Raw genomic sequence first — 15387 nt, forward strand, 5'->3', positions numbered from 1 at the left:
CTGGGCGGTCGCTGGGAGGGGAGAAGGGGCCAGAAGGGGTTGGTGGGGTCTGGGGGTGCTCCGAAGTGGAGGGGCAAGGAAATGGGTCTGGGGGAGCCTGGGGAGGGAGGCAGAAGGTTATGGGGTGTGGGGTACCCCATAGTGCAGGGGGCTGGGCAGGGGAAACAGGCCGTGGTGGGGGCCCTGGAGGGGTCACCACGCACACCCCGACCTCTCCTGCCCTGTCCCCTCCTCCAGCCATGGCGAGGTCCCAACTCAGTGCCCCCACGTCGGCCGAGGCCGAGCTGCTGCTGCTGCAGAGACAAGCGCTGGTTGAGGAGGAGCAGGCCAAAATCAAGAGGGCGCTGCTCACACCGCTTCATGCAGGTCCGGAACCCCACTGCAGCCTCCCCTGATCCCCTCCAAACTCCACCCTTTAAGCCCCCCAAACTCTTTTCCCCAGCAAATTTCCCCATCATCCCCACCAGGGCTGGGGCTGCCCCCGTTCTGTTGCACCCCCTGGTAGCAGAGCAGCCCCAAACCCCTTCCTGCCCCTTTCCCACCTCCCATTCCTCCTCCACAGGAGAAGCTGAGCCACTGCAACCTCCCCTGATCCCCTCCAAACTCCACCCTTAAAGCCCCCAAACCCCTTTTCACCAGCAAATTTCCCAAGAGCTTTCCCCATCATCCCCACCAGGGCTGGGGCTGCCCCTGTTTTGCTGCACCCCCAGATAGCAGAGCAACCCCAAACCCCTTCCTGACCCTTTCCCACCTCCCATTCCCCCTCCACAGGAGAAGCTGAGCCGGGAGGAGCAGAGCAGCCTCTGGGGTCTCCACAAGGTCCGCACGCTCTGGCGCTCAGCCCAACGCAAGGCCAAGGACAAAGAGCTGCGCCAGGACATCGAGATCCTCAGCCAGACCTTCTCAAGGGTCATGGACTGCAAGGATGGCACCATTGAGGTGACTCTGGGTGCTCTTCCCGGGCCCTCTGAACGGGGAGAAGCTGTGAGAACATTCATGGTTTCAATCCAAACAGCTGAGTGTCAGGAGAAGGTCCAGTCCCTGGAGATGTTGGTCTGTGACATTCCTGGTTGTCTTGGTTTGGAAGGACAGGTGTCTGCTGAGGAAGGCAGGAGCCTCCTTTGAAATGGAGGATGTAAACCCTCTCTGAATTGTTATAAATTTGAAATTAAACCCTCCCCACTCTTCCAAATTATTATAAATTTGAAATTAAGGGGCTCTCAGGCAAAGATATGGGATAACAGTTTGTCTTGGTTTGGAAAGACAAGTGTGTGCTAAGGAAGGCAGGAGCCACCCCTGAAATGGAAAATGTAAACCCTCCCCACCCCTCCAAATTATTATAAATTTGAAATTAAGGGGTTCTCGGGCAAAAAATATGGGAGCAGGAATAACAGTTTGTCTTGATTTGGAAAGAGGTGTCTGCTGAGGAAGGAAGGCAGAAGCCTCCCCTGAAATGGAAAATGTAAACTCCCTCCCTCTGAATTGTTATAAATTTAAAATTAGGGGGCTCTCAGTCAAAGATATGGAAGCAGGAATAACAGCTCTTTCTTTAATAGGGAAGAAAATAAAAGGATAAAATAAACAATGCAGTGACTTAAAACAACACTGACAGAGTCAGAACCCAACCTGGCACCCTGTGGGTCAGGGTGTTGGCAGCAGTCCCATTGGAATTGTGGCTCAGCCCTCCTGCAGTGTCAGGGGTGGTTCTGCTGGAGCAGGGATCCTGTAGAGAAGGATTTATTCTTCCTCTGAAGATCCAGTGGAAGAAGAGGCAGCTGCTGTTCCTCTGGGGAGTCCAGTGGAGAAGCCATGCTGGTGTCTCAAAAACCTCTAGATTATATTTGGGTAGCAATGTTTGAAACCTCAGATTATATCTGGGTAGGAATGTTTGAAATCTCAGATTGTATCCAGGTAGGAATGTTTGGAATCTCAGATTATATCCAGGTAGGAATGTTTGAAATCTCAGATTGTGTCTAGGTAGGAATGTTTGAAATCTCAGATTGTATCCAGGTAGGAATGTTTGAAATCTCAGATTGTATCCAGGTAGGAATGCTTGGCTCCTCCCTCTGGGCTCACATCTCCCAATGGGATGCTGCAGTTCTTATCAGCCATGCAGTGACATTCAATAGCTGTTATCAGCAGATGTCCCCTCCTGAGGGAGGAGTGATTGTGGAAGAGATAAGGAAAAACTGCCCACTGACAAAAGACAACTGACACACAGATGGTAATAAATACATCTTGCCTTGCAATCTGGAGCACTCGTGGTCCTTCCTTGTTCTGAAACAGACTTGCAGAATCCTGAAACAGAGAACTATTAAAGAAAATCATTAATAACTATTTAGAAATCCACCAAGCTCTTTATCTTCTCCTGAAACTCAGATTTTTAGACTTGAAACAACGAACATCCTTTGCTTTTCTCACAGCTTCTCTCTGTTCTGAGGGCAGATGAATCCCACAACTCTGGGGCTGGCAGGGTGGGGAGGGGTGTGGGGGTGTTCACAGGGGTCCCAGGACGAGGGAAGAGATGAAAATCTTGGCTCCATGTTTCAGAAAGCTGAAATATTATATTGTATTTTATATTGTATTATATTATATTATATTATATTATATTAGTATAATATATACCATATATATTAAAATATAAGGTAAATATAAAATATATGATATATGTATATGAGATACATATCTTATATTTGTCATAAGTATAAATATAAATATATATTTTTTTCTATAAATATATTTTTATATTTTTTATATATATATATATAAATACATGATAAATATAAGATATTTATTGAAATATATGGGATGTGTTATACTAAAAGAATAGAAGTAAGGAATTCATCAGAAGGCTAGCTGATTTATTATTTTATGATATATATTACATTATATTCTTTTAGTATAATATATATTATATATATTAAAAATACAAGGTATATATTAAAATATATGAGATATATATTATGATATATGAGATATAAATTGTGATATATATTATATATATCTTATATTTATAATATATTTTTCTCTAAGATATATATTAAAATATATGATTAATATAAGATATGTATTAAAATATATTATATATATTATACTAAAAGAATAGAAGAAAGGATTTCATCAGAAGGCTTGAAAGGAAATGAAAAAAATGGAATGATAATAAAATCTTGTGACTGACCAGAGTCCGAGACAGCTCACTGTGATTGGCCATTAATTAAAAACAACCAACATGAGACCAATCCCAGATGCACCTGTTGCATTCCACAGCAGCAGATAATCATTGTTTATATTTCATTTCTGAGGCCTCTCAGCTTCTCAGGAGGAAAAATCCTAACAAAAGGATTTTCCATAAAATATATCTGTGACAGAGGGGGGGTGCCAGGTGACACAAATGACCCCCCCCCCCAAAAAAAATGACTTCCCAAAACCTCCCCAGGCGCTGGTGACGGAGCTGAAGCAAGCAGAGGAGCAGCAGAACCGAGCCCTGAGCAGCCACCTGGACCTCACAGACCAACTGCTGAACCTGCAGCGCCGCCGCCTGGAATACCTGGAGCAGGGCTTTAGTGCCCAGGTGGGCGCCCTGAAGGCCGACTTTGAGGCTGAGAGGTGTGGAAATTCAAGGAGTGTTGGAATAATTATCAATATTGCCGTGCCTGAGCTTGCCTGGCCCTTGGTGCTGAACCAAATAGCAGCAACTGTGGTGTTTTCACCCCAGAGACACTTTTGGCTATCTGGATACTCCACAGACACTTTAGGCCAGCTGGGTGTTTGGTGTTTTCACCCCAGAGACACTTTTGGCTATCTGGATACTCCACAGACACTTTAGGCCAGCTGGGTGTTTGGTGTTTTCACCCCAGAGACACTTTTGACTATCTGGATGTGTGGTGTTTTACCCCACAGACACTATTGGCCAGCTGGATGTGTGGTGTTTCACCCCACAGACGCTTTTGGCTATCTGGATACCCCACAGACACTTTAGGCCAGCTGGGTGTTTGGTGTTTTCACCCCACAGCCACTTTTGGCTATCTGGATGTGTGGTGTTTTCACCCCACAGACACTTTTGGCTATCTGGATGTGTGGTGTTTTCACCCCACAGACACTTTTGGCCACCTGGATGTTGCACCTGGTTTGTGGTGGTGGTTGACAGGAGTCCCAGGATGAGAGAAGAGATGAGAATCTTGACTCCATGTTCCAGAAGGGCTGGTTTATTATTTTATGATATATATGATGTTAAAAGAGAATGATGTGTTAAAACTATACTAAAAGAATAGAGAAAGGATTCATCAGAAGGCTTGAAAAGGAAAGGAATGATAACAAAATCTTGTTACTGACCAGAGAGTCTGAGACAGCTCAATGTGATTGGCCATTAATTAAAAACAACCACATGAGACCAATCACAGGTGCACCTGTTGCATTCCACAGCAGCAGATAATTATTGTTTATATTTAAATTCTGAGGCTCTCAGCTTCTCAGGAGAAAAAAATTCTAAGGAAAGGATTTTTCATAAAATATATCTGTGACAGCTGGGCACGTGGAGACAAGTCCAGGCCTGCAGCAGCTCAGGATGGAGCTTCCTCTCATGGAGTTTACCTCAGGTTTACCTCTGGCAGAGAAGCTCTAAGGTGATGGTGAAGAAAAGGAGTCAGTTCTGATGGCAGGTTTGGATCCAGAGCTTTATCCTGGCCCACAGGCCTCTGAATGCAGCAACAGCTCCAACAGAAGTCCCCAGTTCCGTGGTTGTTGTTCCTTTTAACCCTGGGGCAAGGGGCAGGGAAAGGGTAGGGATCCCACCCACCAGGTACAGGAGGGGAGGGACAAAGGGACAAAGGACACCTGGATGGCCCAATGCCCCCCCCCAGGGGTGGAAAGCACCTTTTGAATTTTGCCAATCACTTCTGGAATTCCAGGACTGACAGACAGTGCTGGGAGGGGAAAGGAGAGGGGACTGACACACCTGGCAGGGAATGATCAGGGGAGGGACCCGAGGTTCTGAGGTAAACCCTGAAATCACAACAAAACACAGGAGGAGAAGGGAATGGAGCAGCAGTGGCACCCATGGGCTGTCCTGAAATGGAGCTGAGCCTCCCCTGGTGCCATGGGGAACCCTGCAGTGCCTTTGTCATGGAGTGTGAGAGTGTCAGGGGGGTAGGAAGGTCAGGACAGACAGACACGAGAGATCTCTGAAGCCAGGGCATGGAACTTGGGGTTTATTGCAAAGGGCCAAGTGCAGGGAGCTGCTGGGAGCTGCCAGGGACAGCTGGAGCAGGACTGAGAGGAGAGAAGGGTAGAGAGGATGAGAGGGTGAGAGAGTAAAAGGGGAAGAGAGCAAGCTTTCCATTCCAATACAATAAATCTTCTTCTGTGTTGAATATTCTAATTCTCACTAACCAGTCTAGTCCAAGATACAAATCCTACAGCATTTCCATTCAGCCTATAAGAATCATTACATCACCATACTGTGCTACATTTTAAACCCTAAAAACTCCTCTTTGGACCCCTTCTGCCAAGCCTAAAAACTCCTCTTTGGAAACCCTAAAAACTCCTCTTTGGAGTAGTTTTAAACCCTAAAAACTCCTCTTTGTGCCCCTTCTGCCAAGCTGGCAGGGTCTGCTCTGACTCTTGGAGCTGTCTGCAAGCAGAGGGTGTTGTTCCATCAAAAGGGGATCACCTTCAGTCTGGCCACACCATTGTTTTCCAGTTGTTCTGTAACTGAGGGATCTCAAAGCTTGCTTTCATTTCAATCTCGCTTACAGTTTCCATATTCTCAAAATCTTTTGCCAGGCAATCATATTCATAAGGCTTTCCTGTTTCATCTCCCCCAACACTCCACCTGTCTCTCTGTCTGTGTGTCTGTGTGTCTGTCTGTCAGTGACCCCCCAGCTCACCTAAACTTGCTTTCACTTCAATCTCGCTTATAATTTCCATATTCTCAAAATCAATCTTATTTATAAGGCTTTCCTGTTTCATCTCCCCCAACAATAGAAGAATCCTTTTTGCCCTGCCTTGTGTCCCCACAGGAAGGCCATGCTGGAGCAGCGGGACTGGGAAAGCTGGGTCCTGCAGCAAATGGAGCTGGCCATGGAGGAGGAGCACGCCAGGAGCGAGCAGGCGGCCTTGCTGAACTTCCAGAGCGCCAGGGATGACATCAAAAACAAGGCAAGGGGGCATGGAGGGGCTGGCAGGGATGGCAGGGGAGGTTTTGGGGGTAACCTGTTGGTTTGGAAAGACAGGAGTCTGCTAAGGAAGGCAGGAGCCTCCCCTGAAATGGAGAATGCAAACTCTCCCCACCCCTCTGAATTGTTATAAATTTAAAATTAAGGGGCTCTCAGGAAAAAATATGGGAACAGGAAATAACAGTTCTTTAATAGGGAAGAAAATAAAAGGATAAAATAAACAATGCAGTGAACTAAAAACAACACTGACAGAGTCAGAACCCAACCTGGCACCCTGTGGGTCGGGGTGTTGTCAGCAGTCCCATTGGAATTGTGGCTGCAGCCCTCCTGCAGTGTCAGGGGTGGTTCTGCTGGAGCAGGGATCTGTAGAGAAGGATTTATTCTTCCTCTGAAGATCCAGTGGAAGAAGAGGCAGCTGCTGTTCCTCTGGGGAATCCAGTGGAGAAACCATGCTGGTGTCTCAAAAACCTCTGGATTATATTTGGGTAGCAATGTTTGAAACCTCAGATTATATCAAGGTAGGAATGTTTGAAACCTCAGATTATGTCTGGGTAGGAATGTTTGAAATCTCAATTGTATCCAGGTAGGAATGTTTGAAATCTCAGATTGTGTCCAGGCAGGAATGTTTGAAATCTCAGATTGTATCCAGGCAGGAATGTTTGAAATCTCAGATTGTGTCCAGGCAGGAATGTTTGAAATCTCAGATTGTATCCAGGTAGGAATGTTTGAAATCTCAGATTGTGTCCAGGCAGGAATGTTTGAAATCTCAGATCATATCCAGGTAGGAATGTTTGGCTCCTCCCCCTGGGCTCACATCTCCCAATGGGATGCTGCAGTTCTTATCAGCCATGCAGTGACATTCAATAGCTGTTATCAGCAGATGTCCCCCCAGAGGGAGGTGTGAATGTGGTCACTCAAAGAGAGAGATAAAGCAAACTGCCCACTTGACAAAGATAATCTGCCCTACAGATGTAACTAAAAACATCTTGCATTTCAATTTTCACTGTGTGTGTCCCCCCAGTGCTGGCAGGATCAGCAGTACAGCCGCCTGCAGCTGGGGGCCAGGCTCGAGGGGCTGTGGGAGCAGATCCAGACAGCACGCAGGAACTACGCCCAGGCCACTGAGAAGAAGAAGGTGGAGCTGGAGGAGCTCAAGAAGAAGTGTGAGAGGACTTCCAGCGAGATCAACGTGCAGGCGAAGAGGCTGGAGAAGCTGCAGGTTTTGGCAGGGGTGCTGGGTGGTTGTGGGAGTGGGGTCACCCCTCATTCCCCACTCGTTTTTCCATGGGATTGTGAAATTGTTGAGGTTGGAAAAGCCTCTGAGACCCATCAAGCCCAACCTGGCACTGGCAAGGAGGTGACAACAGGCCAGGCTAAGAAGGGGCCCCCCAAGAGTTTGTGGAGCAGCGCCTGAGCCATGGAATCATGGAATTATTGAGGTTGGAAAAGTCTCTGAGATCATCAAGTCCAACTGTTCTCTCAGCACTGCCAGGGCCACTGCTAAACCTCATCCATGTGGTGTTTGAGCACTTCCAGGGATGGTGCCTCCACCAGTGCCCTGAACAGCCCATCCCAAAGCTGGGCCACCCATTCAAAAAAGGATTTTTCCCCCATTCCAAAACTGGGCCACCTTTTCCACGAAGGACTTTTCCCCCACCCCAAAGCTGGGCCACCCTTTACAAAAAGGAATTCTTTCCAAGAAGGAATTTCTGCCATCCCAAAGCTGGGCCATCTTTCCCAAGAAGGAATTTTCCACCATTCCAAAGCTGGGGGAAATTACTCCTTTCCAAGAAGGAATTCCTCTTTTCCAAGAAGAAATTTTCCCCCATTCCAAAGCTGGGCCACCTTTTCCAAGAAGGAATTCTCCTTTCCAAAAAGGAATTTCCGCCATCTTTCCCAAGAAGGAATTTTCCCCCATTCCAAGGCTGGGCCACCTTTTCCAAGAAGGAATTTTCCCCCATTCCAAGAAAGAATTTCCCCCCATCCCAAAGCTGGTCCACCTTTTCCAAGAAGGAATTTTCCCTCATTCCAAAGCTGGGCCACCTTTTCCAAGAAGGAATTTTCCCCTATTCCAAGAAGGAATTTTCCCCCATTCCAAGAAGGAATTTTCCCCTATTCAAAGAAGGAATTTTCCCCTATTCCAAGAAGGAATTTTCCCCCACCCCAAAGCTGGGCCACGTTTTCCAAGAAGGAATTTTCCCCTATTCCAAGAAGAAATTTTCCCCTATTCAAAGAAGAAATTTTCCCCTATTCCAAGAAGGAATTTTCTCCATTCCAAGAAGGAATTTTCCCCCACCCCAAAGCTGGGCCACCTTTTCCAAGAAGGAATTCTTTCCAAGAAGGAATTTTCCCCCAGTCCAAGAAGGAATTTTCCCCGATTCCAAGAAGAAATTTTCCCCCTTTCCAAGAAGGAATTTTCCCCCATTCCAAGAAGGAATTTTCCCCCATTCCAAAACTGGGGGAAATTCCTCCTTTCCAAGAATGAATTCCTCCTTTCCAAGAAGGAATTTTCCCCCACCCCAAAGCTGGGCCACCTTTTCCAAGAAGGAATTTTCCCCCATTCCAAGAAAGAATTTTCCCCCACCCTAAACCCGGGCCACCCTTTCCCAGCAGGAATTTCCCCCCCAGGAACATTTCCCCGCCGTTTCTCCCCCAGGACATGGTCACGGCCACCCGGGCGCAGATCGCGGCTCACCTGCGCCGGAGCGAGGAGCAGACGCAGCGCATCCGCGGCGACCGCGAGGACGCCCAGCAGAAGCTGCAGAAGCTCCGCTCTCAGATCAGCGGCACCGGCGCCACGGCTCACACCCACCTGGTGACACTCTGCTCCCAGTGCGCTGCCACCCTCAAGGTGCTGCAGCAGCTGGTGGAGAAGGTGAGTTGGGCACTCCTGATGTTCCCCCGGCTGTGTCCCGCTGTCCGTCCCCACCTGTCGGTTTCTCGGCTGTTTAGGTGGCCTGGAAAGGCCCAGGGTGGCTTTGGACAGCCCGGTGCTTCAAAGGACGAGGAGAGACTTTAGATCTTTTCTCGGTCTCGGTGTTTATTAATTGTTTATCTAAAAGATTTTCTTTCAGCTCAGCAGAGGTCTGCACAGCAAGCCAGCCATGAGCACACTGCGAGCCCCCGGGGCGGTCACTTATCTTTATACCCGAAGTTACGTGTACAATATTTATCATTTTTCCCCAATACTTTCTACCCGTATTAACCGGTGCACTTCTAGTAATAACCAATCCCAAAGTGCCACCATCACCACAGAAGATGGAGGCCGAGAAGAAGAAGAAGAAGAAGAACAGGACACGCCCCAATTCCTCCATCTTACTTCTTTAGACCCCCCTGTACAGAAATCCTAAACCCTGTGTTTCACACTCTAATTAACTTATCTCTCCACCATTCACCCAGTGAAATCCTCCCTTCCTCATACAGGTGTAGGATCAAAGTCCAGCCACCAGACACTTCTGGCAACATCCCAGGACTCCCGAGCCCCCCAAGGGTGATCTCAGCCACTCTGCGCCTCCATCCCGAGGTGCTGAGATCCCACACCCACCTGCCCTTCCTGATGTCCCCACCAGGCTCAGCGCCTCCTGCGCCTGGCTGAGCTGTGCCGCAGGCTGGAGACGGAAGAGGAGAAGGTGCTGCCCTTCTACCCCTCCTCGCTGGGCGAGCTGGAGCAGCAAAAAGCCCGCATGGTCCTGGAGGAGACGGCCAGCCAGCCCCTGGCACGGGTGAGGAGGCACCACCGCCATCCTCAGGCTGTGATTCAGCTCTGGGGATCCCCCAGCTGGTGCTTGGGGCAGGGTGGAGACCCCAAAATCACCCTGCTGCCTCCCCACAGGTGATGAAGGACTACATTGGGCTGGAGAAGTTCTGGCAGAGGTTCAACAAGGCCAAGCTGGAGGAGAAGGGGCTGGAGAAGGCACGGGCAGCCTTGGCAGCCAGGAACCAGGAGCTCAGGAGGCTCCTCCAGCAGTACCTGGCGGGGGCTACAATCCACCAGAGGGTGCCCAAAGATCCCCATCCCCTCCTTGCCACCAAGCAAAAACCTCATCCCCAGAAATGATGGGGTGAGCCAGGCTCAGGGACACTGGGCATGGGGAGGGCTCAACCACCAGGACCCCTTTTCGTGGCTCCACCAGCTCCAGCTGAGGTTCCCTGGCAGCCCTGCCTGGTGTTTGGGGGGACTCAGGGACTGTCACTTCTTGGATATGCCTTAAAAGAGCAAAACTGCCTGAAAATGTGCTCCAGGGTGTTATTTCTGGGATTTATTGAGTCTGTAACCTGACAGGACCCATCCAGGCCCTGGGGCAGGCAGGGAGCTGAGGGGGGCACAGCCCCTTCCCACTGCCCTGTGCCCATCACAGCCCCTTCCCACTGCCCTGTGCCCATCACAGCCCATTCCCACTGCCCTGTGCCCATCACAGCCCCTCTTCACTGCCCTGTGCCCATCACAGCCCCTCCTCACTGCCCTGTGCCCATCACAGCCCCTTCCCACTGCCCTGTGCCCATCACAGCCCATTCCCACTGCCCTGTGCCCATCACAGCCCCTTCCCACTGCCCTGTGCCCATCACAGCCCCTTCCCCTGCCCTGTGCCCATCACAGCCCATTCCCACTGCCCTGTGCCCATCACAGCCCATTCCCACTGCCCTGTGCCCATCCCAACCCCTTCCCCTGGCCTGTGCCCATCACAGCCCCTTCCCACTGCCCTGTGCCAGTCACAGCCCATTCCCACTGCCCTGTGCCCATCACAGCCCCTCCTCACTGCCCTGTGCCCATCACAGCCCCTCCTCACTGCCCTGTGCCCATCACAGCCCCTTCCCACTGCCTTGTGCCCATCACAGCCCCTTCCCACTGCCCTGTGCCAGTCACAGCCCATTCCCACTGCCCTGTGCCCATCACAGCCCCTCCTCACTGCCCTGTGCCCATCCCTGTGCCAGGAAGAGCAGGCACAGATGCCAAAAGGGGGGAAGGTTTTATTTCTTTTTGGCTTTGTTCCTCTTCTCCTCCTTCTGCTTCTTCTTGGACAGCTTGGGGCTGCTGGCCTTGCGGTAGAGGTGGAAGCCAATGAGGCCCAGCAGCGCTGGCACCAGTGCCAGGCACAGCAGTGGCACCACCTCGTTCAGCACCTTCTGCCAGTAACTGGCACGGGACAGCCCCACCAGCTCCACCTCGAAGCGCAGCACAGCGTCAGCTGCAAGGGGGGCACGGCCTGAGCAGGGACCCCACAGAGACCCCACAGAGACCCCAAAGAGACCCCAAAGAGACCCCACAGACCCCACAGAGACCCCACAGAGACCCCAAAGAGACCCCAAAGAGACCCCAGAGACCCCACAGAGACCCCAAAGAGACCCCACAGAGACCTGAAAGAGACCCCACAGAGACCTGAAAGAGACCCCACAGAGACCCCAAAGAGACCCCAAAGAGACCTCAAAGAGACCCCAGAGACCTCAAAGAGACCCCAAAGAGACCCCACAGACCCCACAGAGACCCCAAAGAGACCCCAAAGAGACCCCGAAGAGACCCCAAGGAGACCCCACAGAGACCCCACAGAGATCTCAAAGAGACCCCACAGAGACCTCAGAGACCCCACAGAGACCCCAAAGAGACCCCACAGAGACCCCAGAGAGACCTCAATGAGACCCCAAAGAGACCCCAGAGAGACCCCAGAGAGACCCCACAGAGACCTCAAAGAGACCCCACAGAGACCCCACAGAGACCTCAAAGAGACCCCAGAGAGACCCCAAAGAGACCTCAGAGACCCCAAAGAGACCCCACAGAGACCCCACAGAGACCCCAGACCGCCCCGAGGGCCGCCCTCACCTGGGATGGTTGGGGGCGAGCCCCGTTTGCCGTAGGCCAAGTGAGGGGGGATGACGGCTCTGCGCTTCTCCCTGCCACGGTGACAGTGTCGGTGCCACCAGCTGTGCTGGGCACACCGGGGAGGGGACACCGGGGAGGGGACACCGGGGAGGGGACACTGAGGAGGGGACACCGAGGAGGGGACACCGGGGAGGGGACACTGGGGAGGGGACACTGAGGAGGGGACACCGGGGAGGGGACACTGAGGAGGGGATACTGAGGAGGGGACACTGAGGAGGGGACACTGAGGAGGGGACACCGGGGAGGGGACACCGGGGAGGGGACACCGAGGAGGGGACACCGAGGAGGGGACACTGGGGAGGGGACACTGGAGAGGGGACACTGAGGAGGGGACACCGGGGAGGGGACACTGAGGAGGGGACACTGGGGAGGGGACACTGGGGAGGGGACACCGGGGAGGGGACACTGGAGAGGGGACACCGGGGAGGGGACACTGAGGAGGGGACACCGGGGAGGGGACACTGGAGAGGGGACACTGAGGAGGGGACACTGGGGAGGGGACACTGAGGAGGGGACACCGGGGAGGGGACACTGAGGAGGGGACACTGGGGAGGGGACACTGGGGAGGGGACACTGGGGAGGGGACACTGAGGAGGGGACACTGAGGAGGGGACACTGGAGAGGGGACACTGGGGAGGGGACACCGGGGAGGGGACACCGGAGAGGGGACACCGGGGAGGGGACACTGGAGAGGGGACACTGAGGAGGGGACACTGAGGAGGGGACACTGGAGAGGGGACACTGAGGAGGGGACACTGAGGAGGGGACACTGGGGAGGGGACACTGGAGAGGGGACACTGGGGAGGGGACACTGGGGAGGGGACACCGAGGAGGGGACACTGAGGAGGGGACACTGAAGAGGGGACACTGAGGAGGGGACACCGAGGAGGGGACACTGGGGAGGGGACACCGGGGAGGGGACACTGGGGAGGGGACACTGGGGAGGGGACACTGGAGAGGGGACAGTGCCACCCCCGTGTGCCCCACCCGCACTCACCCCACACACATGTCCAGCAGGCTCTGCTCCAGCCCTGTGGCACAGCGGGGTGAGGGTGAGCGGGGCTGGTTGGCATGACCCCGGTGCCCCCCAGCCCCGCTGCCCCCGTGCCCCTCACTCACCAGGGATCACCTGGCGCCTGCCCAGCTCCACCTGCAGCGGGTCCCGGCCGAGGGAGGAGTCGATGATGCGGCCATCCTCCAGGGTGCCCTGCGGGGGGGGCACTGCCATGGTCACCCCTGCCATGGTGGCACTTGGCTGCCAGCGTGGTCCCAGTGCTGCTCTGGGGCTGATGCCAGTCGCTGTGCCATCCCTGTGCCCCCCTTGTGCTGATGCCAGTCCCTGTGCCACCCCTGTGCTGATCCCAGTCCCTGTGCCACCCCTGTGCCACCCCCGTGCCATCTCTGTGCTGATACCAGTCCCTGTGCCATCCCTGTGCCACCCCTGTGCTGATGTCAGTCCCTGTGCCACCCCTGTGCCATGCCTGTACTGATCCCAGTCCCTGTGCCATCCCTGTGCCCCCTTGTGCTGATGTCAGTCCCTGTGCTGATGCCAGTCCCTGTGCCACCCCTGTGCCATCTCTGTGCTGATGCCAGTTCCTGTAGCCCCTCTGTGCCACCCCTGTGGCATCCCTGTACCAGCCCTGTACTGATCCCAGTTCCTGCAGCCCCCCTGTGCTGATGCCAGTCCCTGTGCCACCCCTGTGCCACCCTTGTGCTGATGCCAGTCCTGGTACACTCCAGGTCACTCTGGTCCCAGGGCCATGCCAAGGTAATCCTCGGGCTGATCCCAATGCCAGCCATGCCCATGCAAGCCCCAGTGTCACCCCCGTGCCACCCCAGGTGCCACCCAGAGGCCATCCTGGCACTGTCCCCATGCCATTCCCAGTGACACCATGGCACCTTCCAACTTCTCCAGCCCCCATATCCACCCCGGTATCACCCCGGTACCACCCCGGTACCACCCCGGAACCACCCCGGTACCACCCCGGTACCACCGGTACCACCCCGGTGCCACCCTCGGTACCACCCCGGTACTACCCCCGGTACCACCCCGGTGCCACCCTCGGTACCACCCCGGAACCGCCCCATTTCCCTCCCCGGTACCGCCCCGGTACCACCCCCGGTACCGCCCCATTTCCCATCCCGGTACCACCCCCGGTACCACCCCGGTGCCACCCCGGTACTGCCCCATTTCCCACCCCGGTACCACCCCCGGTACCGCCCCATTTCTCACCCCGGTACCACCCCGGTGCCACCCCGGTACCGCCCCATTTCTCACCCCGGTACCACCCTCGGTACCACCCTCGGTACCACCCCGGTGCCACCCCGGTACCGCCCCATTTCCCATCCCGGTACCACCCCCGGTACCACCCCCGGTACCACCCCCGGTACCACCCCCGGTACCACCCCGGTGCCGCCCCATTTCCCACCCCGGTACCACCCTCGGTACCACCCCGGTGCCACCCCGGTACCACCCCGGTACTACCCCCGGTACCACCCCGGTACCACCCCGGTACCGCCCCATTTCCCATCCCGGTACCACCCCGGTACCGCCCCCGGTACCACCCCGGTACCACCCCGGTGCCACACCGGTGCCGCCCCATTTCCCATCCCGGTACCACCCCGGTACCGCCCCATTTCCCACCCCGGTACCGCCCCGGTGCCGTTGCCGTTGCCGGTGCCGGTGCCCCCCGCCCCGCCCCGCCCCCCGGGAGCGCAGTGCTGACGTGTTCCTGCCGCCCGTGCTCACCGTGTAGTGGATGTGCACCGTGTCCCCCGGCGCCGACAGCTCCGTGCAGCCCTCGGGAGGGGCCACCTGCAACGGGGAGCTCACGGAGAACCGGCACGGAGAACCGGCACCGAGCCCCCTCCCCTCGGGGTCCCCGCAGCCCCCCGAGAGCCGAACTCCCAACCGGGCCCCCGGTTCTGGGTGCGCCGCCTTCCTCCGCCACAGCCCGCTCCTCCCGGTGCCCCGTGGCTCGCTCCCGCCGCAGCCCGGGCCTCCCGGTGCCTCCTCCCCCGCCCCGTGCCCAGGCCGGGCTCCCCGGTGCCCCCCGAGCCTCCCGCCGGTGCTCGGTGTCCCGCCGGTCCCTCTCGGTCCCTGCCGGTCCTGCCCCGGTCTCAGCCTGCCCAAGGGGGCCGCGTGGCTCCCCGGTGCCCGGTTCCCCCGGTTGCCCCGTTTCCCCTCCCGGGGCTCACGATCGTTTCCAGCCGTAGCTCCCGGGCGCCGCTTTCGGTTTCGCTCTCGGCGGCGCGGCAGAGCGGCGGCGGCGGCAGCAGCAGAGCCAAGAGGAGCAGAGCGGCGGGGAACGGCATGGTCGGGCTGGCGGCGGAGGAACG

At 54.8% G+C, this 15387-nt stretch overlaps 2 protein-coding genes across 2 annotated transcripts; one reads left to right on the top strand and one right to left on the bottom strand.

Annotated features, from left to right (window-relative positions):
* The first annotated feature begins 360 nt into the window (after positions 1 to 360).
* LOC134431239 (dynein regulatory complex subunit 2-like) lies at positions 361 to 10425 on the top strand. Its single transcript, XM_063179224.1, has 8 exons — positions 361 to 366; positions 772 to 939; positions 3437 to 3606; positions 6018 to 6156; positions 7195 to 7392; positions 8830 to 9048; positions 9743 to 9895; positions 10006 to 10425. Exons 1-8 carry the CDS (start codon positions 361 to 363, stop codon positions 10228 to 10230), a joined length of 1278 nt encoding a protein of 425 aa, XP_063035294.1. The 3' UTR covers positions 10231 to 10425.
* Positions 10426 to 11125: 700 nt separating this feature from the next.
* Positions 11126 to 15387, bottom strand: LOC134431184 (peptidyl-prolyl cis-trans isomerase FKBP11-like). Its single transcript, XM_063179172.1, has 6 exons — positions 15247 to 15387; positions 14798 to 14863; positions 13168 to 13255; positions 13046 to 13079; positions 11989 to 12059; positions 11126 to 11359 (listed from the first exon to the last, which is right to left on the bottom strand). The coding sequence occupies exons 1-6, from the start codon at positions 15361 to 15363 to the stop codon at positions 11142 to 11144; spliced, it is 594 nt and encodes a 197-aa protein (XP_063035242.1). The 5' UTR covers positions 15364 to 15387; the 3' UTR covers positions 11126 to 11141.

The sequence above is a fragment of the Melospiza melodia genome, chromosome 31, assembly GCF_035770615.1.
Source record: "Melospiza melodia melodia isolate bMelMel2 chromosome 31, bMelMel2.pri, whole genome shotgun sequence".
Taxonomy (NCBI): Eukaryota; Metazoa; Chordata; class Aves; order Passeriformes; family Passerellidae; genus Melospiza; species Melospiza melodia.

Bases quoted from the DNA above. Each gene is read 5' to 3' on its own strand.
- LOC134431239 (XM_063179224.1), top strand. The intron at 940-3,436 runs GTGACTCTGGGT...AAACCTCCCCAG, and splicing joins GCAAGGATGGCACCATTGAG to GCGCTGGTGACGGAGCTGAA. The intron at 3,607-6,017 runs GTGTGGAAATTC...GTGTCCCCACAG, and splicing joins GCCGACTTTGAGGCTGAGAG to GAAGGCCATGCTGGAGCAGC.
- LOC134431184 (XM_063179172.1), bottom strand. From the start codon at position 15,363: ATGCCGTTCCCCGCCGCTCTGCTCCTCTTGGCTCTGCTGCTGCCGCCG. The intron at 14,864-15,246 runs GTGAGCCCCGGG...TCCCCGTTGCAG, and splicing joins AGCTACGGCTGGAAACGATC to GTGGCCCCTCCCGAGGGCTG. The intron at 12,060-13,045 runs GTGAGTGCGGGT...TCACCGTGGCAG, and splicing joins CTGCTGGACATGTGTGTGGG to GGAGAAGCGCAGAGCCGTCA.